Source organism: Nannospalax galili, unplaced genomic scaffold (genome assembly GCF_000622305.1).
Source record: "Nannospalax galili isolate Female #2095 unplaced genomic scaffold, S.galili_v1.0 scaffold1387, whole genome shotgun sequence".
Taxonomy (NCBI): Eukaryota; Metazoa; Chordata; class Mammalia; order Rodentia; family Spalacidae; genus Nannospalax; species Nannospalax galili.
The window spans coordinates 217,871-245,439 of NW_008355976.1; the positions used below are offsets into that span (position 1 = coordinate 217,871).

Genomic DNA, 27,569 nt, shown 5'->3' on the forward strand with positions numbered 1-27,569 from the left:
TGTAAATACAAGGGTTTTTTTTTTCCATCTTCTGTTTAATACTTAAAAGCTACATTTGTCCTCTTCTAGTTAAAGATAAACTCTGGGCTGGAGAGATGGCTCAGTGATTAAGAGCACTGGTTGCTTTTGCAGAGGACCCAGGTTCCTAGCACCTACAGAGCAACTAACAACTATCCATAACTCCAGTACCAGGGGAATCTGGCACCTTCTTCTGACTTCTGTAAGCATTTCACGACACCACTGCGCTTACACGCATGCAGGCAATACACTCATATACATAAAATAAAAATAATAAAAAAAAAATTTAAAATGCCACTGACCCTCAGAATCTCTTTCATATTCAGTGGACTGAATGATTTTCTCCTCACTGTGGGTTCTCAAGTTCACTAGCTCTTTCACACTTCCCTGGGCCTAAGCTCTCTAACCCTGGAAGATCCAAAGTGGGAGAAGCCCAGCTGCTGTCCTAGCTTGCTCCCACTATGGGAGAGGCAAGTATGCTTAGATTCAGTACCAAAAGAACTGACAGGTAGTTTAGGAGGGTGCATGGAGCTGTTGGGGGAACTCCAGGAGAGCGTGGCTTGCCTGCCTCCTGGCAGCATGGGCAGGGCAGGCTTCCTAGAGAAGTCTCACTTTGAATGATTCTATTACATGGCAAGTTTAATACTTAACGCCTAGACCATTTTCATGTCCTAACTAAGAGACGAAAGAGAGGTAGAAATATATCTCTGTGCACATGATGGCAGATAAAACAAAAATATGGGGAGCTATCCCATGATGAATATTCAGCTGAGGGGGATACACGCATGCCAGCACAGCTCCTCTTCCGATCCTCACTCCACCGAGACTCACGAGGAATTTATTGCTCATTTTAATCACACCCAGAGAATGAATTGGCAGGAATATTAGGCAGATAGGCCCATCCTATATATTTTATTTGCATATCGCAGTGACAGCATCACAAGCACAACTCCTATCTCTATATTTTTTCATTTGCTTCAGGGTAGCTGGGGATGTGGTGCTCCCCTGGGCCCACATTCCAGGCTGAGAGCCTGGGTGCTCCCATCAGAGTGAAGCTCTGCAGGAGAGGAGGGTGGGCCCCCAGGAGGTAGGAGGGACACACCGTCCTCCCCAAGGAGCTCTGTGTCCCTGTATTCCTTGCTGCACATCTCAGCACAGGTGCCTGCTTTCCTGGCTGTGTGGCCACATACAGCCCTAAGTGCTCCTTGAAAGCAAGCTTCTGCATTCTTTTCTTTTTTACTTTTTAAGAACTTTGGTCAGGGGGCTGAAGAGATGTCTCAGTGGTTAAGAACACTGGCTGCTCTTACAGAAGACCCTGAGTTCAATTCCCAGCACCCACATGGCAGCTAACAGCCTTCTATAACTGCAGTTCCAGGGGATCCAATACCCTCTTCTGACCCCCATGGGCTCTGCAAGACACAGGTGCAGTTAAACACATGCAGGCAATACGCTCATACATATAAACTTTTTAAATTAAAAAAAAATTTGATGAAATATACTTGTATAATGAAGGAGCATATATCGGAAACATAGTTTATGTGTTTTCACAAACCATACACGATCAAGAAGACAGTCTCAGAAACCCACCTGCACTATCTCACAGTCACTGCCCATTCCCCAAGGGGGAGCACTGTCCTTTCTCCCTTTTATCTTTGCATAATTTCAGAAATCATATAAAGAGTTCTAATAAAATCTTCACCAGATCTGCAGTCATTAACATTTTATCACAATTGTTTTGTTATTTATATATATAAATTATATACATGAAGATAGATGTAATTTTTTTTGTCATTTGAGAGTAAGTTGTACACCTGTTTCTTCCCTCCTGTGTATTTCCCTAGAAACAAGGACTTGTTTGTAGTTGGGGAGTTTGTTTTTTATCATAGCTGGGATTGAACCCAGGGCCTCATGAACACTGAACACGTGCTCTACGGGAGCTGCACACTCAGTGCACATTCCTTATGTCAGTACAGTTACCAAAGCAAAACTCTGATGCTGATATTGAATAACTGCACATGGTATTCATATTTCCCCAGCTGCCCCAGTAAGTCTCTGTACAAGAAAGGAAAACCTGGGACCCCAAGTTGCATTTAATTGTCATGCTCCTTTGACATGGACAGGCTTCCTAGTCTTGCCTTTTATGACCTTGACATTGCAACTGATACAGGCTCATTATTCTGTAGAATGCCTTCAACTCCAACTCTCAAGTTCTGTATTTCTGGCAAAAACACCCTCTGGTGTTTCTTTTTGAAAAATTCAAAGTAACCTGGTACTGAAAGAAGAGACAGGGTATTTGTGTTTTAAGTCTCACCCCCTAAATACAGCCTGCATGCAGTGAAGATTGGGACCCGGCCTTCTCACATCCCCAGGTTGAAAGTGCAGACTCCAAAGGCAGCCTGTCAGGTTAGTGAGCTGTCTCCTGCTGCCAGGAGACCTGGCTTGAATTTACTTCGTCTCTACAATCAGGATGGATGGTGACACTGTCAACTTATAGATCTATGAGGATCAAACCACTGACCAAGATCAGGCAAGACCCATCAGTGAGTGCTGTAAAACTGGAGACGGAAAGTTTGAGACACAACAGAGTATAAACATAATGTTGATGTCTCTCCTTAAAAACACTAATTACAAAGGGAAGAGTGTCAATGAAAGGTGGCCGATACTGCCGCAGCCAAGTGAGGCATCCCGCTCCCTGACAAGAGGCACTGAAGTCACCAGCTCGTGTCTTCACTTCAGCCACTCCTCACTCCTCTTAGCCTCCTCTCACCAGTCCTGTCTCTAGATCAACCCAGCCATTTGTAGAGATATGACATGGTCAGATTCACATGAATAAGCAGATTCAAGCCAGGTCTGTTGGCAGCAGGAGAGAAAGAACACTATCCCTGGAAGATTGCCTCTAGAGTCTGAGAGAGAAAGCCTGATCCCCACCTTCACAGAGTTCATTGAGATTTCAAAAATACATCTCCAGGCCCAGTGTGGTGGCGCATGCCTTTCATCCCAGCACTGGGAGGCAGAGGCAGGTGGATCTCTGTGAGATCAAGGCCAGCCTGGTCTATATAGTGAGTTCCAGGAGGCCAGCTGGGGCTACAAGGAGAGCCTGTCTTTTTTTGACAAAAAAACAAAACAAAAACAAAAACAAAACACTGTAAATCCATCTGGGCCCTGACTTTTTTTAGTCTGCAGGTTTTGTATTACTGTGCCTCCCAAGTGCTGGGATTAAAGGCATGCACCACCACGCCTGGTGAGTCTGTCATATTGAAAAAAAAAATCTCTAGCCCAAGCAGTGGAGGGACTGGAAGAGAGGAGAGTAGACCCAGGAGGCTGGCCTGCTGCTGATGAGACTGACAGCTGCTCTGTGACCAATCTTCCTCAGAGGAATGCTTATGGGCAGGTTCAAGAGCCTTAAAGACCCTTATTTCACCCCTCTCACCCCCTAGTTTTATGTTCCCATTTGCTCAGCACCCTTCAAAGTTCTTTATTATACACCCTGGACTCCTCTGTCATCAACATCCCTGCCGTAGTCTCATCTGTTACCGTCTAGTCCCCTTTGTTGACCTCCCTACACAGTCCTCTATCACTGCAATTCAGAGACTCGAACAAGTCCTGACCATGACCTAAGTTCAGATCTGAGTCAGAAGTATGGGGCACACCTGACAGTATGTGGCAGCCAGTGTCTCTGTAGGCCTTACCTTTCCAAGAGAAGCAAACTTGACTTGGCCTCTCCTCTCTTCCCTCCTCTACACCTTAGAACCCCATCATTGCCCAGGGTCTTATTCTGCCCACCCACCACCGGCACTACAGCTGCCCTTTCACCGCCAGCTTCATTGTCAGACTTGTCCCCTGAGACATGCCCAATAATCAAGATGCTTGTCATATACCTGGTGCCCAAAACCCTCCCTTGCAGCACCACTCAGCCTCACCACTCACCTCTGAGTGGAAGGAGCCTAGCTAGCCCTCCCAGCCCTTTCCTGTAAATGCACTCACAGTCAGGAGGAGTGCCATATTAAATCAAGACTGATGGAAACCAGGGACTGCGATTATCCAGCCAAGATGCAGCATGGGAAGCTGGTGGCTGCCAGCTCCAGGTGAGAGCTTCTGAGGTTAATTGTACCAGGCTTTTGTTAAGAGGACGGTCACTCCCCACACCTGCTTTCCTGGCAGCCCCTTCACAGTGCCTCTCTGTCCAGCACCCTCTGCTTCTGTTGGCTCTGTTACCTCCGTGTCTTCTCCTTTAGATAAGCAGAGCCTTGAACTCAGAACTGTAGCTTTCCTCCATGTGTCCTGAAAGAGCCAGGCACAACAGCCTACATCTACAGAGCCCCTTTCAAGCTACTCCTAGGACTTCTGCTTTATCCTCTCCCCAAATAGAACAAATATAAACCAAGCATTTTTCTTTTCTAGTTTTTCCTACTGATTAACTTTCCACAAGACCGGGCTCAGGGCATATGCCTTCAAAAAGTGATTTGTTCCAGGGCCGAAGAGATGGCTCAGTGGTTAAGAACACTGTTCTTGAAGAAGACCTGGGTTTGAATCCCAGCACCCACATGGCAACTAACAACTGTCCATAACTCCAGTTCCAGGGGATCTGACCGCTTCTTCTGTCCTCCAAGGGCATTGCACAACACGGGTGCACTCACCTACATGCACGCAATACACATATACACATAAGATAAAAATAATAAAATATTTTTTTTAAAGTGATTTGTTCCTATAGTGAACAGAGCCCTGGGTTCCGTCCCTAACACTGTAAAACATTTAAAATTAAAAGGTGATTCAGTACACATTTTAGTACAAGCTTCTAAACCGTAGGAAAAGAGCATGAGCAGCAGCATTTAGCTTCATTTAACCTCCAGTATACTGCATGTTTTTATTTTTGTTATTTGTGTGGGGGAGAGAGACACAGAGAGAGGGAGAGGTGTGTGTATGATGCCCATATGCCGTGGTGCACATGTGTAGAGATCAGAGAAGCAACTTTCAGGAGTCTGTTCTCTCCTCCCTCTATGGGATCTGGGGATTGCCCTCAAGTTGTCAGGTCTGTGCAACAAGTGCTTTACCCATTGAGCAAACTTATCAGCCCTCCACTACATTTTTATCAAAGAAATCTGATGTACTTTCAGAAATTTTTCTTAAATAGCTCTGTGAGACTTGAGGCTTGGGATGAGCAGGATGTATTCTGAGATCTAAGCCATAGTTAGAGCCTTCCTCAAGAACATAGAGAAAACTCCAGAGAAACCAAACAGTTTATGTATACTTTACCCCATACTCACCTCCATAGTAACTAGGGACTCTCCTTTTACCCAAGAAATTAACAAGGAATTCTGAGGCAACCTAAAAGCATGATATTGAAGGAGAGTTATAGGAAGAAGAAATGTTTCCTGGAGAAGACTTGGGCATGAAGATCATGCTCCAATCAACAGAGTGGCATGAAAAGTCCATTAGGCTTTGCCTGACACAAAGGAAAAAGTGTTTTCTGTGAGGCCCCACAGACCAGCTGACAGAAAGTATGCAGAGACAGAATTCCACACCATAAGGAAAACTGAAACCAGAGATAAGCTACTCAGGCAATCGAGGTGTCCATAGAAGCTGGCCATTGTGGCCACCTGCAGACCCAGTTCCTAGAGGAGAGAGCCTTAAGAGGCACTTCTGAGGCAATGGGCAGCCAAGTGAACTTGACTCCTGATTTCCACTTAAGTCACAGCAACTCTTCTTTTGGTCTGTGGTCCTCTACCTGTGGTTGAATTAATTAGAAGAAATCCTGTAAACCACACCCCAAAAGAAAAACAGACGGGTGGGTTAGCCAATAGGTTACCAAAATGCAGTGAAGGGAAGTAGTGTTTCTCAGAAATCAGGGCTGGCATACAGCTCAGTGGTAAGGTGCTTGCCTAGCATGAGCAAGGCCCCGAGGTTCAATCCCCACTACTGGAATGAAAGGGGAGAAAATGCACTCAGAGACTTTGTAAGGGCAGATACTAGAGTAGCCGTCTGCATCACTTTGATTCCCACTAATTGCCTACCCACTTTGCTGCTTGCCATGCTCTACCATAGAGTGCTTATCTCATTTCCTCTTCAACGTCCTACAAGGTAGGTATGAGTACTGTACTGTTGTGGTGAGGAAACTAAGTACTAACTAGTAAAAGGACAAGGTCGCTTGAGCTCAGTCTGTCTACAAGAGAAGCTTGTTTCTTCTATCCCATAACTACCTCAGTGCGAGCCAAAAGAGGAGCCCAACTTCTGATGGGAGACAACTGTAAAATCACTGAATGAAGTGCCAAATACAGTGCCTGGCACATAACAGCCTATCACAAGCAAATGTGCCCAGCAAACCCTGGCAAGCCAGCTTCACCTTCAGGCGCCTTCAGGGTCTGCCCAAGTACAAGTCAGCACCATCCCAGCTAGTATGTGTGTTTTGCCATCAGCACCTCCCACTCAATGGGCCCGAGTGCTGAGTGGGCTGGTGGGCAGGGAAGAGGAAGAGGCAGATATATGGCTGGAGTCGGCAGAGCCAGGTGATGTATGTGGCGCCTGAGGGAGCTGTATAGTGACACTCTGGATTCCAGCCGGCAAGCGTCACTCCACTGGGATCGGCGCCGAATTATTGCTCCATATGAAACCGAGGACTGATGGGAGCTTTCAGTTACAGACTGATAGCAACAGCCAAAATTGGATTGTTTGCTATTTATTTTTTTTAACTTCTGTCAAGGTCACTACTATAACAGGAAAACACTACCCAAGTAGCAGGTATTTGTCATCCACTCTGCCCACAAGAGCAATCTGTAGCCACAACTTTTGTGACAGGGCCTTGTCTTGACAGCTTTCTTTCAAGAAAGATGCCCATGTCACAGGGACTTGGGGGAGAGGAGCCACCTGAGGACCTGGTCTTTCCTTACCAGTTTAGGATCCACCTTTCTACCTCAGTAAGTGCTTCCCCATCAGGCCATGCCCTCAGGTCTCCTTACCTGGTCACCAGTCCTCCAACCTCCTGAGGTCTCCTACTTACCAGGAAGTACCCCAAACATTCCATATTCCTGTATCTTCCCTTCTCTGTACTTCTGCACTGCCCTGTCTAGCCTTCCTATCCATTTTTACACTCACATGATGCCACTGGTCAGGGCCCACGCTGGAAACAACAGTGAGAAAAAGCTGGAGCTTGCCCTCAGGAAGCACCCAGTGAGTCCGGAGAGCCAGACATTCAGCAGACTGTTTTCTATTAGTGTTTTTAGTGAAAGGTAGAGTCATTAATGAAAGCATTTAGCTGTGAAACTCTGAGAGTGATTACTTCATCCCTGCCTTGCCTGCTCTGTCCTGAGCAGAGGGGAGAGGGATAAACCTGGACCAGCCAGTGGTCTTGAGCCACAACAGGACCCCTGGAGCCCCACACCTGCATGTTTGCCCCAGAACCAGGGCACAGAACGAATGTAGGGTTGTGCTGAGGCCAACCTCAGCCTTTTACTCTCTTCCCCTAGTACCAGGAGAAACAGCGGAAGCGTGAAGCTGAGGAGCGGCGCCGCTTCCCTTTGGAGCAGCGACTGAAGGAGCACATCATCGGCCAGGAGAGTGCCATCGCCACCGTAGGTGCTGGTAAGTCTGCAGCATTAGCTGGGTGGGAAAGGGAAGGGCAGCTTGTGCTCTGCTACAGTGAGGTGCACGTCCTGCTGCCCCCAAACCAGGGAGATGTGGTCTATATTCCAAAGTTAGTGTGTGTTGAGTGCCCTCTGTATGCTAGGCATTGTCTTAAGGTCTTGGTATAAGTTGGGTCATTTATTTAGTCATTATACCAATGCTGTGGGTTGGACACATTAAACCCCGTTGTACAGAGGAGGACACCAAGATGCAGTGCTGAAGTAACTTGCTTAGTGCTGCTTTCATGTGCTTAGAATTAAACCTTGCTTTCTTCTGCTCTACTACCCCCATCTCCCACTTTTTTAATTTTTATTTATTTTTATTCATTTTATGTGTATGAATGTATTGCCTGCGTGTATATGAGTGCACCTGTGTTGTACAATGCCCAAGGAGGTCAGAAGTGGGCATCGGATCCCCTGGAACTGGAGTTAAGGATGGTTGTTAGCCACCATATGGGTGCTGGGAATCAAACCTGGGTCCTCTGCAAGAACAGCCAGTGCTCTTAACCTTTGAGCCATCTCTCTAGCCCTTCATCTCCCACTTTTAATGGAGGACACCTGGGACTCTGAGAAAGAGGTGGGAACTTGTCCTGTACTAGTAATGTGGCAGCTGAACTAGAACAGGACTTCAGTTTCTGTGTGCCAGCCAGCTAGCCCAGGACTCTCTCAAACTTTCAGAATGGTTTGTCAGCAGCTTCAGAGAGCTGAATCTTAGAGAAAACGTCCCAACAACTGTGAAGTGCCTTCTACTGGTGAAGCCCCCATTCCCATCCTTTGGCCTCTAGGAACAAGAGAGTACAATACTAATCCAGTGACCCTCCTGCCAAGCATAGTCCACTGGACAGATGTGTATAGTGTGAGCTGCTGAAGACAGTGGTCTCACCCTTGCTCTCCAGCTCTGGCCTGTGCCTCTCTCAGGGTGTATTCAGACAAGTGAGGCAGGGAAGAGATTCTCTGTGCCAGGCTAAGCAAAGAGGTCTCCCCCAAGCCAGTGGATCCCAGAGATGTTCTCTGGACCAGTAGCCACAGCCTCTTCTAGGATCAACTCTCAGGCCTCAGTCCACACCTATGGAGTCAGAACTTCACATCTATGAATTAACAGACCCTTTAGACTATCTGCCACTCATCTAGAGTTTAAAACTTACTGTCCTGAACTATCTTAGTTAGTCCTGCTAACCTGTCACTCTTGCCTCTAAGCATCTAGTCCCACTAGATGTTGCCCAGTGACTGTTAAGGGCTCCCTGACTGTTAAGGACTCCCTGTGCTCTGCTCACTAAGAAAGGAGCCATGAGGCTGGAATCCAGGCTCTCTGCTATAAAACATTCTGGGGCCACATCAGCCCAATTAGTAACTAGAAAATGATGGCAGTTATTTGCCCATCATGTTGGGCACAACCTGATCTCTACCATCCTCACACACCCTGGGGACTCATGACCCCCAATGTGAACGCCTCATGAAGGGCCTGACCCTTTCAGCAGATAAGTGGACCCTAGGGAACAGAGCTGCCATCCCATTCAGAGGTCTGAAGGTGGCAGGACAACCTAGTCCCTGTCTTCATGATGTTGGGTTGAGTCCTGTACTCTTGAAGTCAAGGTCACAGCTGATTTCTTTCACCTGGAACTGAGCACACACACACACACACACACACACACACAGCTTGCTCTTCTCAGGCTCTGTATTGACCTCTGATGCCCATATTTTGGTGGTTTTTCATTTATTTTTATTTTATGTCTATGAATGTTTTGCCTACAAGTGCACCCGTATGTGCAATGCCCATGGAAGCCAGAAGAAGGCATCAGATCCCCTGGAACTGGAGTTACAGGTAGTTGTTGGCCACCATGTAGGTGTTGGGAACCGAACCTAGGTTCTCTGCAAATCAGCCAGTGCTCTTAACCACTGAGCCGTCTCTCCAGCCCCTCTGATTCACATCTTGATGTCATCCATCCTTGCAATTGGCTCAAAGCAAGAGCAGATGATCCACTCTCCAACTCCAAGTACTGTCAGATTGTGCACCCTGGAAGTGCCCTTCTGAACTCTGCCTTAGGTTGGCAGTAAAGTAACTGCCAGGAAGGCCCAGCTCCTTGCCCCGTGGTATATGGTTTAACCCTGCTACTGCTTCAATGACCATTGGCAAGACAACAACCCTGGAAGTCCACGTTGTGCAGGGTTGTGCTTTTTTTGCTTCCATTTACTATGCATCTGCCTTGCTGAGAAGCACTGCAGCTGGGGCCATACTGAGAATGTCCTATACCAAGTTCATCTCCTGTGACCATCTCCCAGAAGCTTCTGGACCCCAGCCAAAAGCAAGGAGCGGTCTAGTGGCTGCAGCTGCAAACCTGGTCAAAGCATATGGCATTTTCTAGGTCTGAGTTTGTGGTAAGCAAGCAGCACCAAGACCTCAGCACTTCAACCCCAGCAGGCACAGGCGAGTGCGACATACCTAGAGGCTAGGTCAGGCCTCTAGATTCTCCAGGCCAGTGTCAGATGTGTGCTAGGCACTGTCTAGATGGGGACAGAGCCTGGCACCCCATGGGTACCATGAGGATGGGCAGCCAGAGAAGTGCCGCAGAATGAATTGATTTGATAAATGGCCATTTATTACCCTCACGAATTGGCTGAAACCAATTTCGGTCACATCAACCCCTGGTAAGTGCTGGGATATTGATTTGTGCAAAGTAATACAGTGAATTTATCAGTGTGATCCCCAGCTGCAGGGCCTCTAGCAAGATTGGCGCACAGTTACCGCCTTACAAATGGAGGAGGTAAAGCAACAGCCCCATGCCCCAGACCCCCATGACTGCTCTGATCTGCTAGGGTCACCAGAGCCAAACAGGCCAACCTGTATACCACATGGGTATGGAATGTGCCTCTTCCCTCTTCCATACCCTAGGGATGGATGATGCCTACATGACTGGCAGACATCCTGGGAGCCCAGAACCTCAAAGCCCCACTGCCACAGAAAGCAGCCAGCTTGTGTGTATTCAGCATATTCAGAACTAGACCTCCCTCCACTGATCTATATAGAAATGTAGACATTTCCTTGGCCTCGTCTTCCCTCCTTCCGGCAGCTTGCAGACCAACTCCCCAGTTCTATCATTCACCTTCTTCCAGGCTCTCAAACCTGGACTCTCCTCTCTGTTCCTGTGTATTATTTACTTGTGTAGTTGCTGTGACAAAATACTTGACAAGAATCGGGGGGGGGAGGGAGGGAGGGAGGGAGAAGGAGGGATTGATTTGGGCTCACAGTTGGAGAGTACAGTCCATCAGTGGCCATGCAGTGGCCTCCTCTCTGGTCTCCTTGTTTTCTTTCCTCCCCTAGAATCAGTACCACTCCTCTTTTGAAACCCTTGAGTGGCACTTGCTGCCCTAATGTGGCACAGAGGGCCCACTGCTGCTGCTGTATCTCCATCACTGCCTGCCTCTGCTTCCCTGCTCACATGGGCAGCTTTCCTGCCTGACTTTGTCACTGCCACCCTCTCAGCCTACAGCCCCTCCTGTTCTGATCCTCCCCACTGTAGCCCAGTCTAGCCCTACACACTGGCTAGCGCTGTTCAGGAGCAATGAACTACCGAACTCCTAGTGCTCTGGTAGCTCACAAGCATAGTGGAAAGGGAACTAGCAAGATCATTAATTACAACCTTACTCTTTGGCCTTTGACCTCCTGGGTAGACAACAGGTCAGTCTGCATACACCTGACATGGAGCCTCTGTGTAGAGGCATTACAGTGAAGCCCCTGCACTCCCACAGGCACCTCTGCCCCTCCACTGCACTAGGGCCTACCTACAAAGGGGGTCTCAGCATCAGCATTGTGGCACACCAGTTTGCACCACCGTATTTCCCACTTCACTTCCCTTATTGACTACAAAACTGTAATTTTCCCACCCTATGCCCTTCTGTACCCTCCCTTTGAGTCCTAGGGTCTAGTATAAAAACTATGTACAAGTTGCCCCCCAGCCACAGAACTGTTTGCAGCTCCACTCCCATCCCTGCCATCTAAGGGTCCTGCCTGCGCTCCGCTGTTCTCATGGCCTGGGCCACCCTGCCCTGCCACTTTGTCCCTGCCCTGCAACACACTCCAGAATGCCTTCTCCAGAATGCCTCCTAGTCCTACCTTGGACTCAAGGCCCTGTCCCTGGACTTCCTGTCAAAACCTCTGTCACTACACTTACCACTAGATGTCTGCTAGGTTTGTGTGTCTTTCAGAGGTCAGGACCTACCTTGCATCAGCTACTTCACAGGTTGAGCCACAGTTGTACAAAAGTTTGACTCAAGTAAATGAGGGCAGTGCCCATTCTGACACTGTTAATAGACACTAGGGTGACTCTCAACCATGAGCATCCTCTGAAGGATGGTTCTCCTGGGAGATGCTACAGCATGGAACAGTCATGTTTCCAGGTTAGTTTGAAAATCCTCCCACACTAGACTAGTAAAACTTACAAAGAAGCACAAGTCAGCTACCCAGGCTACCTCAGAACCTTCAGTTGGATGGAGGCAAAGTCCTGGGCTCAGAGGAGGCAACTCAAACTCTCTTTGCTTTTTCACACACTGGGGCCTTCCCAGAATGCCCTATTCCACCTCATCCTTCAAGCAGGACTGCCATCCATGTTTAAGTGCTCTCCCATTCACCCGACACTCCCACCCCATGTGGAGCCCTCAGTCTTCATGGCAGCATTTACTTGAGAAGCACAAGCCATTATGTGGCAAGAGCTTTTTGCAGAAAGAATGCATAAGCCCAAGACTCAGAAGAGACCAGAAGCCTTCTTCACCCAAGAGCAGCAGAAATCTCCTGGAGCACCAAGAGTCTTAGGTCTCAGCCACACGATGTCCTCTGTAAAATGGAGTTGGAGAATCTGTTTGTTCCTCTTTGCGATCCCAAAAAGAATTAATTCATTTAATCAGCAAGCATTAAACCAGTGAGGAGCTTGTTTCAGGGACCCCTACGGAATTAGAATGCCCCAGCACCTGCTCCCTAAACAGATTCAGACTGGGACTCTGGGGGAACTCTCCTGCTGGATTTGGACACAAGCAGAAGAAACCCCTCACACTGACTGTTCAAGTTTGGTTCCTGGTTTCCTCCTGTGTGACATGGAAATGATGCCTACTTCTTAGGATTATTGCATGGATGAAGGAGCTGTTTGAAAATGCCAGTGCTAACGACTGCCACCCTTGCTGCCTCTGCGATGTGTATCACTTTCACCCGAGTTGTTGCTCCATTCTTTGGTACTTACAGAATGCTTTCCTAACCATTAACTCACTTAATCTTCATGGGGAGCTGACACTGTGTGTGTCTGCTTCCATTTTAGAAATAAGAATCTGAGCCTTTAAAGAAGTAGGTATTTTACTGGAAGTCCATCAACTATGAAGTAGAAGAGGCAAGACTCCAAGCTAGCTCTAATTCCTATCCTGTCCTCTACACCACTCTGTACTGAATACATACCAGAGAACACACACCTGTGAACTGATGGGCTAGGGGTGCTGTAGTAAAATAATCATGAAGACTTTGGTACAGGTTAAGTTTTCCAAAGGTCTAGCAATGACAAATGTGGCCAGGAGAAAACATCTGGAAAGGGACAGGACACAGGACAGTGTACTAGCATGGCATGTGGGAGCAGGGGACCCTGGTTAGAACATGCACAGCTGGGGTCAGCCAAGGGTAGGGCTGAGCTGCCCATACAGAGGGCTCTGAGTAGTGGTGAGGACAGGGTCAGGGGACAGTGTGCTGAGCTGCTGAGTGCCCGATTGGAAGACTACTACAGAGGGAAGAGTGAGGCAGGGCTGTAAGGAGGTGCACAGCGGAGAGCCAGTGGGGAGAGCTACTCCTTTCCCTATGCTCGTGACACCTGTGGGGGCTCAGGAGTCAGCCATGGTCTTCAGCTTATGTTCCTATGGAACCTGAGCAGCTTTCCTAACTTCCTGGTACATATTCTCATCTATAAAACAGGAGTCAAGTTTCCTGCCCATCCTGCCTTATTAGTCATAATGAGGTGATGTGACATTGCTACAGAGGTTCTTTGTAAACCGTAAAGTGCTACTAGCAAAGTAAGTTGCACATTTGCTGGTTCATAGTGAGAGGACTAGCTCTGTCTGTGTGGACCCATCCAGGTTTCCATCTGGTCCAGCCTGCACCCTGACCTGATAGGACCCTCCCCAGCTCCCCAGCCAGTTACACACCCTGGGGTTCGCCTTCCCCAGTCTTTCATAGCTGCCTTCATTTTTCATTCTGTCGGACTCCATCTGCTTGGCGGTTTTTCTCTTAGGATATTATTAGAAATATCCAGAGTTGTAATTGTTTAATGGTTGGCATTTCGCCTGTTTCACAGGGACCCCAGATCAAGCCCACCCCAGACTCATGCCCTGGGTCTGGCAGAATTGACCAGGGACAGCTGTGCAGTGGAGTCTGCCTGACATTATAAAGAGCTCTCTCCCAGGTGCATTATTAGAAAAGAAGGGGGAAAGATGGCCCCAGGCGTAATTCAATTCCTCATTCTCCATGGAGGTTTTTGTGTTGCACAGTCAAGCAGTGTGCAGCTCTTGAAGGCCTAGAATGCTACGCCAAAGAAACAGCCAAGAACCACCTCACGTCCATGGTACTCTGCCTGAGGGTGCCGAGCTACCTGTCTGAGTGATGCTGCTTCTGTCTGCCTTCCCGTGTATACAAAGCCGAAACCTGCTTCCAGCTTCCCCTGCTCTCAACCTAGATTCCCGTTTCTGCCAACTTTTAGAAGAATGTGGCTCCTTTCAGCTGACCCTCTCTCAGCCCTGTCCCCACACATACACACATGTTCACACAGTATTCACAGAAGTCTTAACTGTTGCCATTTTAATACTGCCACTTCCCCCCAAATACCCTCACTCCTAGCTCCTTGTTTCTTTTGGGGCACCAAGGATTCTTTCTCAAACAGGCTTTTCCCAAGCAGCAGCTGCTGGCAGCACTGATGGCTAGTCCTGTGTCCATGCAATTGCACTGTTCCATGTTTCTAGAGAAAGAGGTGAGAATGATGAAAGCCTGGGGCTGAATGCCCAAGAGGTAGCCCAGACTCAACTGCTCCTGCCCCCTACCCTCATGCCCATTCCTCGCCCCACCTCTTGGGCTGACCCCTCTCCAGACCCTGCCAGCCTCCATGGTCTGTCTTCACTCTTCCTCTGCCAAAGAGTTCCTCTGGCCTCCACAGCTGCTTTGAAGCCCAGCCACACAGTCTAGCATTTAGGAGCTTGGCTTCTCCAGACTGGCAGGCACATCCCTAAGATTGTTGACTCTTTCTTCATTGACCAAGTTTCCAGGCCTTGTCCTCTGACATAATTTCCCCTGACAATCTGGGGCCCAGACCAGATACACTGTTCCATCTGCAGATGGACCTTGACATTGCACAGTGCTCTGTCCCCTTCCAACTCCTGACTGCTGTTTCTATTAATGCAGCCCAAATTGGTATCACTTTTTAAAGCCACTATATGTGATTTTTTTAAGGCACGTTTTGAGGAAAGAAGCAGCTCTTACCATCTACCAGTTGCATGACTTGGATGCATCTCTTCTGTTGCCTCAGTTTCCTGTTCAGTATAATGGAGTTGAGAATACTTTCCCTTCAGAGTGTTTCTGTGGGTCTGGAATGATTATTGGTGATTTTCCAGCCATGCCTGGTGTTGTGCCTGTGCTGTAAATGATTCTTCCTGTGGTTCTGCCTCATTCCACTCCCTGCCCTTCACTTTAATCCTCAGCCCAATTCTCGAACTCCACAGTTGAGCAGTTCATTTCCTTACCTTCACGCATAGCCCTTGATCACTTACCTCCTCGTCAAGAAGAGCCTTATGGAACCTAGCAGAGATCTGTCCCACTCCTCGCCCCCAACCCCTCTGGAAGCCATGGTTATCAGAAATGCTAACCAAGTGGCTTACCCCTTTTGCACCCCCTAGCTCTACACTACCCTTGACTGACTTCCAGAAAATGCATTTGGCTGTTTGCACTTTCTAATCAAAACAGCAGAGCAGACCTTGGTTTCCCCAAATGAGAAAGATCCCAAATCTTGCACCCCTGATCCCCAGGTCTCACCATGGGATTCTGTCTCTCCTATTTGCACAGGTGAGTAAAGGGGTGACCGGTGAGAGTTAACGTTCCTCTCGGATTCTCCTTCACCAGTCCCCCACCCACTTCACCTCCATTCACCATCCACCCGCCTTTCGGTTTCCCTGGCAACGCTGAGTGCTCATCCTGGAAAACTTTATCCGAAATCTGCTCTGGGCAGCTTTCCAAATCCATGCTAACCTGATTAGGTATCTCTAGGGGCCTTGCCAGCTAATCAGATTAGGCAGCACTAATGGTAGTGAGGACTTTGAGTGGGCGCAGAGCAGTAAAACATATTGTATACTTAGTGATAATTATCCTGCCTTTTGTGTCATTGATTTATCTGCCTCCCTCCCCATCCCTGTGTTGTGCTTGGCCTTAGCGATCCGGAGGAAGGAGAATGGCTGGTACGATGAAGAGCACCCTCTGGTCTTCCTCTTCTTGGGATCATCTGGAATAGGTAATCACAAGCAGATCAGCCACTGGGGCAGGAGAGCTGGAGAAGCATCTGGCCTGAGCCTGGCAGCACCAGAAGCAGCCACCTCCAGTCCAGAGCCACCAAGAAAGACCTTGGACTTCTTAATCATGTACCATGTTCCTGAGAGCTGGAGTCACTGCCCCCTCCTCTGTTGTGGTGAATTTACCTGTTTTCAAGGCCTTGAGGGCCTGTTAGCCCTGTCCCAAGCACTGTGCATCTCTGGAGGCTCACCTCTGGGAACAGCTGAACCACATCCACTACCTGGCACATAGCTGTATTCAGGAAAGCCTACCTTTGGGAAACTCAGGAAAGCTCCTATGCCCAGTGCACAGCAGAACTGGTTGCAGTAAAATGGGTTGGATGTTTTCCTAGCCAGTTGAGGTATATTGTCTGAGACATTCTCTGCCTCTCCTGTACCCCCACCTCCCTTCCTGGTCTTGATGGAGATTTCATGGTTTAGCTGCTACCTCTTCCCTTCCCAGCACCTTCTCCTGAACCTGACTCTCCTCAGGTCGCAAAAGGCCACTAGCCCCTGACCATGATACTCTGTGTATCACAGAGTGGCTCTGCCATTTTTCCAGATGGTCCTTCAGAACTACCACGTTGAAACTGTCCTTCTTTCCTTTGTCACAAAGAACTGTGAAGCCAGTGGAAGATCCTCTTTATCTCCTTTTAACCTTTTCTTGGCTTGAGGTCCCAGGGCCTGGCCAAATGGCAGAACCCATGGGGGTTAAGAAAGATACAGGGCATGAGCCAGGAAGTCAGGGCACTCCTAGAAGAGATGAGGTTTATGTTGAGCTTCAAAAGACAAGTTGGATTGTAAGAGTTCCCCTTCCCCCATAATTCTAGGGTGCTACTATGGAGAAAAGTCCCTTGGTCCCACCACAAAAAAATTAAGACATAGTGCAGACTTTTATTCTGGTCTCAGCTTTGTTCATTCCCTAGGTGACCTTGGGAAACAGTCTTTGAGCCTCAGCTATCCACCCATAAGAAAAGCACTTTTCCACGTCCACTCATGTCTAGCTTTCTTTCATTCCTCAATCATCTGGTGCTAACCCAAGGGTCCTCTCCCTTCTTTACTAGGGAAAACCGAGCTGGCTAAGCAGACAGCCAAGTACATGCACAAAGATGCCAAAAAGGTAAGGACAAGGACCAAGCCTGGCCTATAGGCCAGGGAAGCCTTGCCAGCCATGCTTCTTTTCCCCCAGATCCAAACAGCAGCCAGTGAAAAAGCTGGGCCCTGGCCCAAGAATCAGGCCTCAGCTCTTGCCACAATTTGCTCCAGGAATTTGGACACATTATCCAACCTCTTTGTGCATCAGTTTCTTCACCTGTGAAACAAAAATGGTCATCCTCAGCCTGCCTGAGTCTTGGGGCTTTTGGGAAAACCATATGAAATTCATCTGTACATTACTGAGCCCCAACCCACACCAAGCATCTTGCTGGATGCTTGAGGCCTCTTCCTCTACAGGAGCTCAGAGTAGGTAGGTGACCCAGGCAGTAGGTTTATGCTACAGGGAATCTTGGGATCTACTGGAGAAAACAAGTAGAATGACACGGTGCCCGCTGCTTCTCCACCCTACGTGTCCCCTTAGCTGGTAGTGCTGTTCTGTGCCTGCCCACAGCACAGAGCCCTGGATTCTCCCCAGGAAAGAGCCATCCCCATCTTTGCTTATTCAAGGCCTGACAACTTACACTTTCAAGAGAGCAATCTTTGGAGATGGTGCAAAACATTTCAATGAAAGCTGAATCCCTTCCTACCAACCTTCCCAGCATTGAGACTGAGCTCCCCCTGCCTGCTGCTGGAAGTTCCCCAAGCCCCCAATGTGCTTGCCTGGTTTTGTGGAAAGCATCCCCCTCCGAAGTAGAGGGACTGTTTCAGCCTCTTCTGGCCAAGTGGTCCAAACAGCAGAGTCCTGAACTCCTGTTACTGTGACCTACCTGTGTCCTTGGCATTCACAGAAACAAGGTAGCCCAGAATGTATTCTCTTGAGCTCCTTCTGCTAAGGAACTGGCAGAAGACTCTTAAACCTGCTTGTCTCTGCCAGTAGCTGTGCCTCAACCTCAACCAAACCCAGAGCAGACCCACTTGACAGGCAAGCAGGCAAGGAAAATGTGTGGCATGCTAATGTGCTTCAACTGAAATAGTGGGCTTCAGACTATTCATCAAGTTGGCAGCGATTGAAACAATTAGCACTCTGGAAAGGGCCATAAACTAGTGAGACTATTAGGGAAGATGCAGTTACGGGCAGGAGCCACCTGATTAGAGATGAAGAATTCTGAATGGTTTAATTTTAATACTGTCAGAAAGGTTAATATTTAATTACAAATTATAATCTCCTTATCCAAGCTGTCTTAATATGTCTTCATACACAGTGTAAGTAGAAGAGTATCTGCTGACTCGCTGGTGTAGAAAGAAAAGGGGCTTGCTAAAAGACTGATGATGCAAGTACTTTTTAGTTGGTGCATCTAAATGGGAGGCAGATTCTTTCCCAGTGCAAGTGTCCCACAGGCAGAATGGCAACTTCCTGCAGTCCACACCTCCCCTGAAGGCAGTAACATCATCACCTACCTGTACTGCTATGGAAACAGCAAGCTAGGTGGGCACAGGTCTGGAGCCAGCCATTCCCTGCCTCAAGTTCCTGTTCTGCTTTCTCCTGGCCCTAGGCATCTCCCTCCACCAAATGTCAGCCCACCGCCTCAGGGCAGAGCTATGTCTGAGGCTGTGTTGAGCCCCTGCAAGTTGCAGCTCACTCAGACTTCAGCTTCAGCTGGTCCCTCACCTTGAGAGTATCTGTCACTTCATCCTGTCCCCAGCAGTGCCCACTCATCATGCTCCTGTTGATCCTCTGAAGAACTAGCACAGATGCTTAGACCCGCTTCACAATGAGAGACCTGAGGCCCTGTTGTGTCAGGAGGCTTGCCCAAGGTCACACATTAGGAGGAATAGAACCAGAGCCCAGTCTTCACCTCTTCTTTCAATGCTGCTTTGGGAGGCAAGGTTGTAAACCTGTCAGTTTGTCCACTTCACAGAGGGAGATGGGAGGTGTGAAAGGCCAAAAACTTGTAAGTCATAAATTCTTCTAAAACTTCTTACCTGCACCAGCCCTGTGGGGTAACCCTTTACAGAATATAATTACATAAGCATTGTCTCACCATGGGTCAGGCATGTTTGAGGCCTGTCTTTAAACTCCAAGTGAGCCCTGGACTGTAGCTGTCTACCCAGTGCCCCTGACACCTCCAGGACCCAAGGAGCAGCACAGAAAGTATCTGGTTCAAGCCCAGTGTCTCATAGGCTTGTCTCAAGTGGGAGCTTTCCTCCTCTGCCTCCCACAGTGGCTCATAAAATTAACCAGTCACTGGCCTGGGAGTCCAGGGACCAGTTCTGGTCTGGCTCTCTGATCCTCATTTCACCCATTTGTAAAAAGACACTAATACCTCCAGCCCTCACCTCACAAGGCATTACGTATAGCTGCATGTTTTTCTTACCAGATCTGTTTGTGAGCTTACTGGTTTTCCCCCCTCAACCCCAGTTGAACAGCCTTGTTAACTCTCATTATCAGTTAATCCTTGAGAAAGAATCTGATTATTCTGCAATGTCATAAGGTAAGGTGCTGGAACCCCAAAATCTTTGAGCTTTAGTGGCAGTATGGTGACAGGTTAAGAGCAGGCATTGAGTTCAATTCTACCTCTCCCCTCCTGTGTGAAACTGGCTGGGACTCTGTTCTTATTGGTTTTCTAACTTGTAGGTTCCATAATAGTACCTATCCCATTGTATTGCTGTGGGGTTTAAATGAGAATGATGTAAAATGTTAAACACCATTCTCATACACAATAAGCAGTCAGAACATGTACCATAGTTGCTATTGCCTCACCTTGTAGGTAATCCAGAGTTAAAATATGAAACTATGTAGTTAAAAATCATCTCTCTCCATGCTGGGCATGGTGGTGCACGTCTTTAATCCCAGCACTTGGGAGGCAGAGGCAGGCGGATCTTTGTGAGTTCAAGGCCAGCCTGGTCTACATAGTGAGTTCAGATCAGCTGGGACTACAGGGAGACCCTGTCTCAAAAAGAAAAAAAAAAAAAAAATCTCTCTCCAATCATGGGTTTGAAGAGATGACTCAGTAGAAAAGATCACTGGCTGCTCTTAAAGAGGACCTGGATTCAGTTCCCAGCACCTATATGGTGGCTAATAGCTGTCCTTAACTATAGTACCAGGGGATCTAACGCCCTCTTCTGGCCTCTGTGGGCAATGCACAACATGGTTGAACTTACATATATATAGGTAAAACACTCATACACATAAAATAAAAAGAAAATTTTTTAAAAATTTCTTAATCATATGACACAAGTTGGGTATGGTAGCACACACCTTTAGTCCCAGCACTCAGAAGACAGAGGCAAGAAGGTCTCTGTGAGATTGAGGTCAGCCTGGTCTATATAGGAAGTTCCAGCCAGCTGAAGCTACAAGAAGAACCTGTCTCAAAAAAAGGAATTTATGAACCCAAAAAGATTCTAGCAAAGAATACCAAGCCAAAACCTATGCAAAGCTATATAGCAAGACACTAGAATAGCTAGGGAAAGGAACCAGGTCACTTGACACCAGAAAGCACTACTTGACACCCCCTGGATCCTGGAACATTCACTTCTGAGCACAGAACCTCTGAAGCTCTCGAATGAAACCAGCCCAGCTAGTTGACAGTGGGGAAATGGAAGATGGTGCCCTGTCATGACTAAGAGCCTCACAGCCAAGCCTGCGTGACCCTGGGCAACATACTTCAATTTGTGACTTACTTTCTTCATTGTAAAGTGGGGAGGATAACAGTACTCACCTCGGGCTTGGGTACGTCCTAAGGCCTTTTGTATAGCCTGCCTAGAACGCTGCCAGGCATGCAGTAAGCACAGTGATTGTCAGTTCTCACCATCAGAAGCGTGTCCATGTCCCTGGCTTCCTCTGGTCATCATTCAGCTTACCCACAGTCGTCCTCCCCTTTCAGAAGCGTTCATGGCTGAGCCGAGAGACTCAGAATGCTGCTTAAGCCCCATGAGCTGATAGCACTGCCTGCCACATGGCCTACCAGCCTGTCTAAGCCCTCTTCTGCCTACTGGGTTAGGTCTTTCCTTCTAGCCCAGTGAAGCAGGGACAGGGGTCAAGAGCCCAATATTGCACAGGACTTAACCAAGGCTACACACTGTCTGTACAGCAGCAGAACTGGATCTGAAGCCAAGCCTCCTGGCCCCTGGCCTGAGTTCTCCCTCCAGCCTGTACCTCTGTGGTACAAAGGACTCGGACCACTTACTGGGTGCTTTCCTGAGCAGCAGCCAGGCTAGAATTCAACCCTGAATGCCTCCCTCTGAGGGTCCTGATGCCGTGATGTCCCTTTGCTCTCAGGAGCAGCAGTATGTAAGGGCTCAGTGAAGGAGGGGGCAGGATTTTTAAATACCTGAGCACCCATGAGTGCCTCCATCACTCCAGGTATCCATAATAAGGAAGGGGCACTCTGCCTGTGTTAACCCTTCCCTTGGGGCTCACTCTGGCCCTCCCCGTAGGAGGCTCCTTCCTCAGAAATCACCCCAAAGCTCAGTTGTGGAGAGAAGACCAACAAGCTACGTTATAGTCATTCCCTTAAAGGGAAAGAAAAAGGACATTAAAGGGCCATGTGCCTCCCACAGACTTGCAAAGTTGTGGGGTATAAGGAGCCCCGCCTTTGATCTCGTCACCATCCACACTGGTAGTATTGACCTTGACCCTCCCCACCTACCCCACTCAAACAGCTGCTCCTCAAGGACAGAGACTTAGAGTTTCCACTTTGTAACTTGAGTGCCTGGCACACACAGGCACACACAGAGTGCCCTCCAGGAAATTGGGAGGGAGGGGGACCGGAGCCATAGATAATGTGGTAATGAGAGCAGTAGAAGCCGCCTGAAGGAAGGGACGTCCTGAATCAGATTTAGAAGGGCAGGGACACAAATTGGCCTTGTTAAGGTAGAGAATGGGGGGGATCATGTGACAGATGAGTGGGCAGGAAAGAAGGCAAAGACCAGGAACAGTGTGCCATGAGAATGTGACAGCTGATGTGGCCTGAAGGCCCAGAGGTAGTTGAGGACTCTGGCCTGTGCTCATCCCCTGCTTCCTACCTCACGTCAACGTGCCACCTGCTTATTTTCACACAGGGCTTCATCCGGCTGGACATGTCTGAGTTCCAAGAGCGACATGAGGTAAGATAGAGGGTCTTTGGGAAGTGTGGCTTGGAGGGCTTGTCACCATGACTGCCTTGACATTTTATATGATTTGTCACTTGGACCTTTGAAAATTTCAGCTCCCCTGGGATGTGTTCTTGGGAGCACATGTACACAACAGGGTCACTGGTGTGTTCTGTACAAGCTTTGCTCTGAAGAAGAAACAGATCTGTCTGCCCTCCCATCATGGCAGGATTCCTACCCCTCAGCTGACTGTCCTTGTTGAGACTGACCTCTTAATGCTGTATGAAGCCATCTTCCCACACTGGCCCATTATTTTAGACTAAAAGCACAAAAGACCCTCCTAACATGTGTCCTGCCTTCTACCAGGTAGCCAAGTTTATCGGGTCTCCACCAGGCTACATTGGCCACGAAGAAGGTGGTCAACTGACCAAAAAGTTGAAGCAGTGCCCCAATGCAGTGGTGCTCTTCGATGAGGTAGACAAGGCCCATCCAGATGTGCTCACCATCATGCTGCAACTGTTTGATGAGGTAAGAACAGGCTGGGCCTGGGGACACCCCACATTAATGGGGGCTTTGAACAGCAGGAGCCCAGGGCCCAGAGCATTGTCTGATCACTCCTCTGCTTACTGCTGCTTCCCATGCTCAGTCATTTGGCAGAAGTGACTCTGCCCCCTCTCTGGGCAGGGCCCACTTGAGGAAAGCCTAGTACTCACCTGGAGCTGAGCTCTCATGGCCTCCCAGGCTGCCTTCTAGAGAAGCAGTGGGGCAGAGATGCCATGGGTGGGGGTGGGAGGGGTAAGATATTTAGTTCTAGCTCTGCTCCTGACTGACTTTGTGGCCTTGGCAAGTCACTGTCCATCTTTAGTCATCAAGGACCTCCTATGACAAGCAAGGAGGCTGGACCACATAAGCTCCATGAACCTTCTTTCCTCTGTAGCTCTTATTCCTCCCTGGGTATCGGACTTGGTCTGCTCTAGTTCTTTAAATGCCAGCAGTGATTGCTGCTGAGATAATATTATGGGGACTCATAATGCTCTTCTTTACAAATTGGGTAGCTAGTTGAGATGAGCTGTAAATGAGAATTTGCTTTTATCAAAACATTAACTGCATGCCTCTACTACAGACCTAACAGACATCATTATTGATTACCACTATAGCCAGGTAGAAATTATCTCCTTTGTTTTAAACACAGGAAAGTATAAATAATAGGTACAAGGTTGCAGAACTTCTAGGTAAAGAACCAGGACTGGACTGTGGATGTATCTGATCCCACGACCAGCACTCCCCCTTTGTGTCTCCTCACCTCGAGCCGGGAGGGAGTACTCATGGTCATGGCAGAGGATGGCCTCCACCTGTTCCAGGGGCCCTGCCCTGCCAGGAGAACATGAGGACCAAGAGCTGAATGAAGATGAGGCTTCTTCTCCCCCCTAAGAGATGGACTAGCTAGCACCAGGTACCAGATGGAGTCTAGCCCACTTCTGTCCTTGGCCCCCTAAGACCAGGCAAAGGAGTATAGATTTATCCTATAGGCAGTGAGGAATGTTTGAAAGACCTTTAAACAACAGGGTCAAGTTTTCACTTTACAAAGATCCTAAAGGTAGCTATGTAGAGGAGGCACTAGAAGAGAGAAGGCTCAGGCTCAGGGAAGAGACACCTGTTTATTCTACAGAAGCAGCAGCAGCAGCCTGGTCTAAAGCAGGTTCCATGAACTGCAGAGAAGCCCTAGAAGGCTGCCTATGAGGTGAACAAGGTGCTGGCCATGAGCAGTGGTCTGATTTCTGGCCTAGGTGGCTGACCCATCAGCTAAGGCATGGAGCTGTATAGGCCCAGCAGCAGACACACCTGGCAGAGGATGAGGCCCTCATCAGTCTTATCAGTTCAGAGCATAGGAGTGATCTGCCAAAAGTTAGTTCAGGGTTCCTTCCACACAGAAGCCCCAGAACAGATGCCATCTCTCACCTAGGGAGGTTCTACGTCACAGAAGCAGCAAAGGCTACACAGCAAGCCTGGCACAGGTCAAAGAAGGTTCAAAGAGGGAATTGTTGCAGAGGCAGGCAGCAGATCTATAAAATGTAGCATAGGTGTTTTTTCTTGAGGCGCTGTGCAGGACAGAGTAGACATAGTCAGCCTATGGTGTTATTGATGGACCACGTAAACAGGGCACCTGAGGTAAGCACTACACTGTGGAAAAATAACAAATGCAGTGATTGTAAGGGTTCGTGATCCAGTCTGGGGTGTGAGGAAGTCCCCAGCCCCTGCCCAAGCGTGTCCTCCCAAGCCTGTACCCAGAAAAGCAAGAACCCTACAGCTGTCAGCAAAGCACTGTGCAGAATTAATGCTGGGTTGTTCCCAATTGACTCCAGAGTACAGGGTAGCAGTCCCAAGAAAAGTGTGGTCTTCAAGGAGCCACCTTCTCTTCCTCCCTTTAAGGACTCATAAGGATTCTAAACCTTAGGGTCTAGCAGGACAGACAGGCAGTCCGTAACCCTGAATGAGATCCGCACCCCAGCTAGGATAGTTGACAAGGACAGCTCCCTCTTTGGGACACATCTTAATTGCCAAAGAAACTGAGGAGAAAGAGATGTAAGTGCTGAAAGTCTCTCTTGAGGCCAGTTGTGTGCTGCACCTGCTCCCCTGGCCCACCTGGGACCCATCATGTACCCTAGCTATGAGCAGAGCTTTGATCTCTCACAGTGAATTTGCTGCTGGGCTATTGCTCTGGCCAGGACAGCAATGCATGGACCCAGTCCTCAGGAAGGAGATCTGCAAGGCCAGTGTGCAACACATGTAGTGCTTTGTGTGCGCACTTGGTCATGTCACATGCACCTAGCCCCAAGTTCAAACCACCCCCAGTGATTCTATTGTGTTAGAGCCTATGAGCAGGGGCAAGAGTGAAGAAACTGGGGCAAAAGCGAAGAAACTGGGGCAAAAGCTGAAAGGCATCCACCACCCCTGCCTCTCCTTTTCCCACCCCAAAGCAGGGACAGCAGGGTCAGCAGGGTGACCATTTCCAAGGTGTGGAGTGTCACATCCATTTAGAATACACCTTTGGGCCAGGCGTGGTGGTGTACGCCTGTAGTCCCAGCACTTGGGAGGCAGAGGCAGGCAGATCTCTGTGAGTTCAAGGCCAGCCTAGTCTACATAGTGAGTTCCAGGCTAGCTGGGGCTACAGGGAGACCCTGCTTCAAAAAGACCAAAAAAAAAAAGAATACACCCCTTTGGAACCAATGCTAAGAAGCCTATGCCAAGGGCCCAGGCAGCGCAAGCCTGGAAAACATGCCTGGCATTCCAGAGCTCACTCCCCATCCTCTTTCCCCCCTCTGTCCCTAAGAGGAGAACTGGGGTTGCTAGTGTGTAGATGTTAGAAGCAAAGACTGACCCTGAATCTGGTTTGCACCAACAGGGAAGGAAAAAGCTTGATAAAGATGGTGACAGGCTGAGACGGGCAGGAGCCAATCATGGCTCAGTGATCTGTCCCCAGGGCCATGTTCTCCAGTGTTGTCATGCCTCAGATGACCCCAAGCTGGGATTCTCTCCCACTTCCTCGAAAGGGATGCAAGCTAAATTTGGCCTGATTATGAGAAGCTTTTTATGAAGGGGAAGCAAATGACGTGAGACACCATTGGGTACCCTCTAGCCCTTACAGAAGCAGGAGCATGGCTCTGTGGTCAGTTTGTGTCTATGCTCCATGTTCTAGCTGCAGGACTAGGAACAAGTGGCCTGCTACCCCTGAGTCTTGGGTTCTTTATGGTTGTGAGGATTCAGGCAGTCAGCATGTGGGTATTGAACACCTCTATGCCTGACCCTGGCCTGGATGAGCCTTTGCCTGGAAACCTTCCACTCTAGCAGATGAATAGAGTAGAGCACTGCGCCAACAGCAGCAGCACTCTGCCAGCAGCCACCTTGCCACTCCATTGGTTTCTCTCGATGAGACCCTGCTTGCTGCTATCATGACTGTCCAGTATTAGTGTGCAATGACAACCTTGAGGTTTGCCATGTGGCCAGAGCTCTGTTCCCTTGACCTGAATGGTTCTAAAATACTTCTTTATTCTTCTGTCTGCTGTTTGTTCCCTTTTTCTTTTTCTCAGCACCTATCTCCTACTGGATCTTTTCTAGAAAGAAATAGAAACAGTTTCCATTCCAAAGAAACTTCCCAAGGAAGTTTAAGGAAGAACTTGACCATCCATCCTTCTCTGCCAGATGGAGGATGGTTCCAAAGATAGAGATGAGCTGGGCATGGTGACACACATCTGTAATCCCAGGAATACGGAGGTAGAAACAGGGGAGTCAGAAATTCAGGGTCATTGTCAGCTACATAGTAAGTCTGAAGCCAACCTGGCCTGTATGAGACCCTATATCAAAAAACAAAGAACGGAAGATGTAGAGATGACACCTGTGTCAGTTTGCACATACCACTGGTTAGAAGAATAACAACTCTCTGATCATTTGCCCCGCATGACTTCCTGAAGCTCTTAACAAGTGGCCACATCTGCCCTTCAGAATCATCCTCTAAGATACCCTCCCCTGGATTCCTACAGCAATCCATGCTTCCCTTCAAAATGATCATTACTTGTTTCCTAGTCTCACTGCCCCCTGAGCCAGACTATGACAGCTCAGTAAATCCCAGAGCCCAGCCCAGAGTGGGCCTCTAAGAAAGTGTGTTGGGTGGAGAATCAGACTGACCTCTGGAAGCCAGGGATTCTGGGTGTCCTGAGGTACCAAAAGCAGGTGCACCTCTCCTGCAACCCTCAGTGGATGAAGTCATTAGAGCCAGGTATGAGTCCCATGCCCAGAAAGCTTATAGAAGGGGGCAGCAGCACGAGGCTCTGAGGAAGAGCTGTGTCCTGAGAGTGCTCCCAACTTCCTGACCATACCATCCCTCATCCTTGCCAGGGCCGCCTGACAGATGGCAAAGGGAAGACCATTGACTGCAAAGATGCCATCTTCATCATGACCTCCAATGTGGCCAGTGATGAGATCGCCCAGCATGCACTGCAGCTGAGGCAGGAAGCTTTGGAGATGAGCCACAACCGCATTGCTGAAAACCTTGGTATGGTGGATGGTGTGGGCTCTCCGGATAAGTGATCCAACCACCAGCACACCCTAGGGGCAGGGATGGAATTGGGATCCTGGGTCCAAGTGAGATCCTTAGAGCAAACACCAGGCATCATACCAGAGAGTAAACAGGATATA

At 48.6% G+C, this 27,569-nt stretch overlaps 1 protein-coding gene across 1 annotated transcript in view; it reads left to right on the plus strand.

The window, feature by feature from the left end:
- Positions 1-27,569, plus strand: part of Clpb (ClpB homolog, mitochondrial AAA ATPase chaperonin) — a 153,177-nt gene that overhangs the window by 121,542 nt on the left and 4,066 nt on the right. The window contains exons 7-12 of the mRNA XM_008854047.3: positions 7,482-7,596; positions 16,076-16,153; positions 17,255-17,310; positions 22,347-22,391; positions 22,743-22,904; positions 27,270-27,426. Coding sequence (XP_008852269.2) covers positions 7,482-7,596; positions 16,076-16,153; positions 17,255-17,310; positions 22,347-22,391; positions 22,743-22,904; positions 27,270-27,426 — 613 coding nt within the window. The remainder of the gene's footprint in view (positions 1-7,481; positions 7,597-16,075; positions 16,154-17,254; positions 17,311-22,346; positions 22,392-22,742; positions 22,905-27,269; positions 27,427-27,569) is intronic.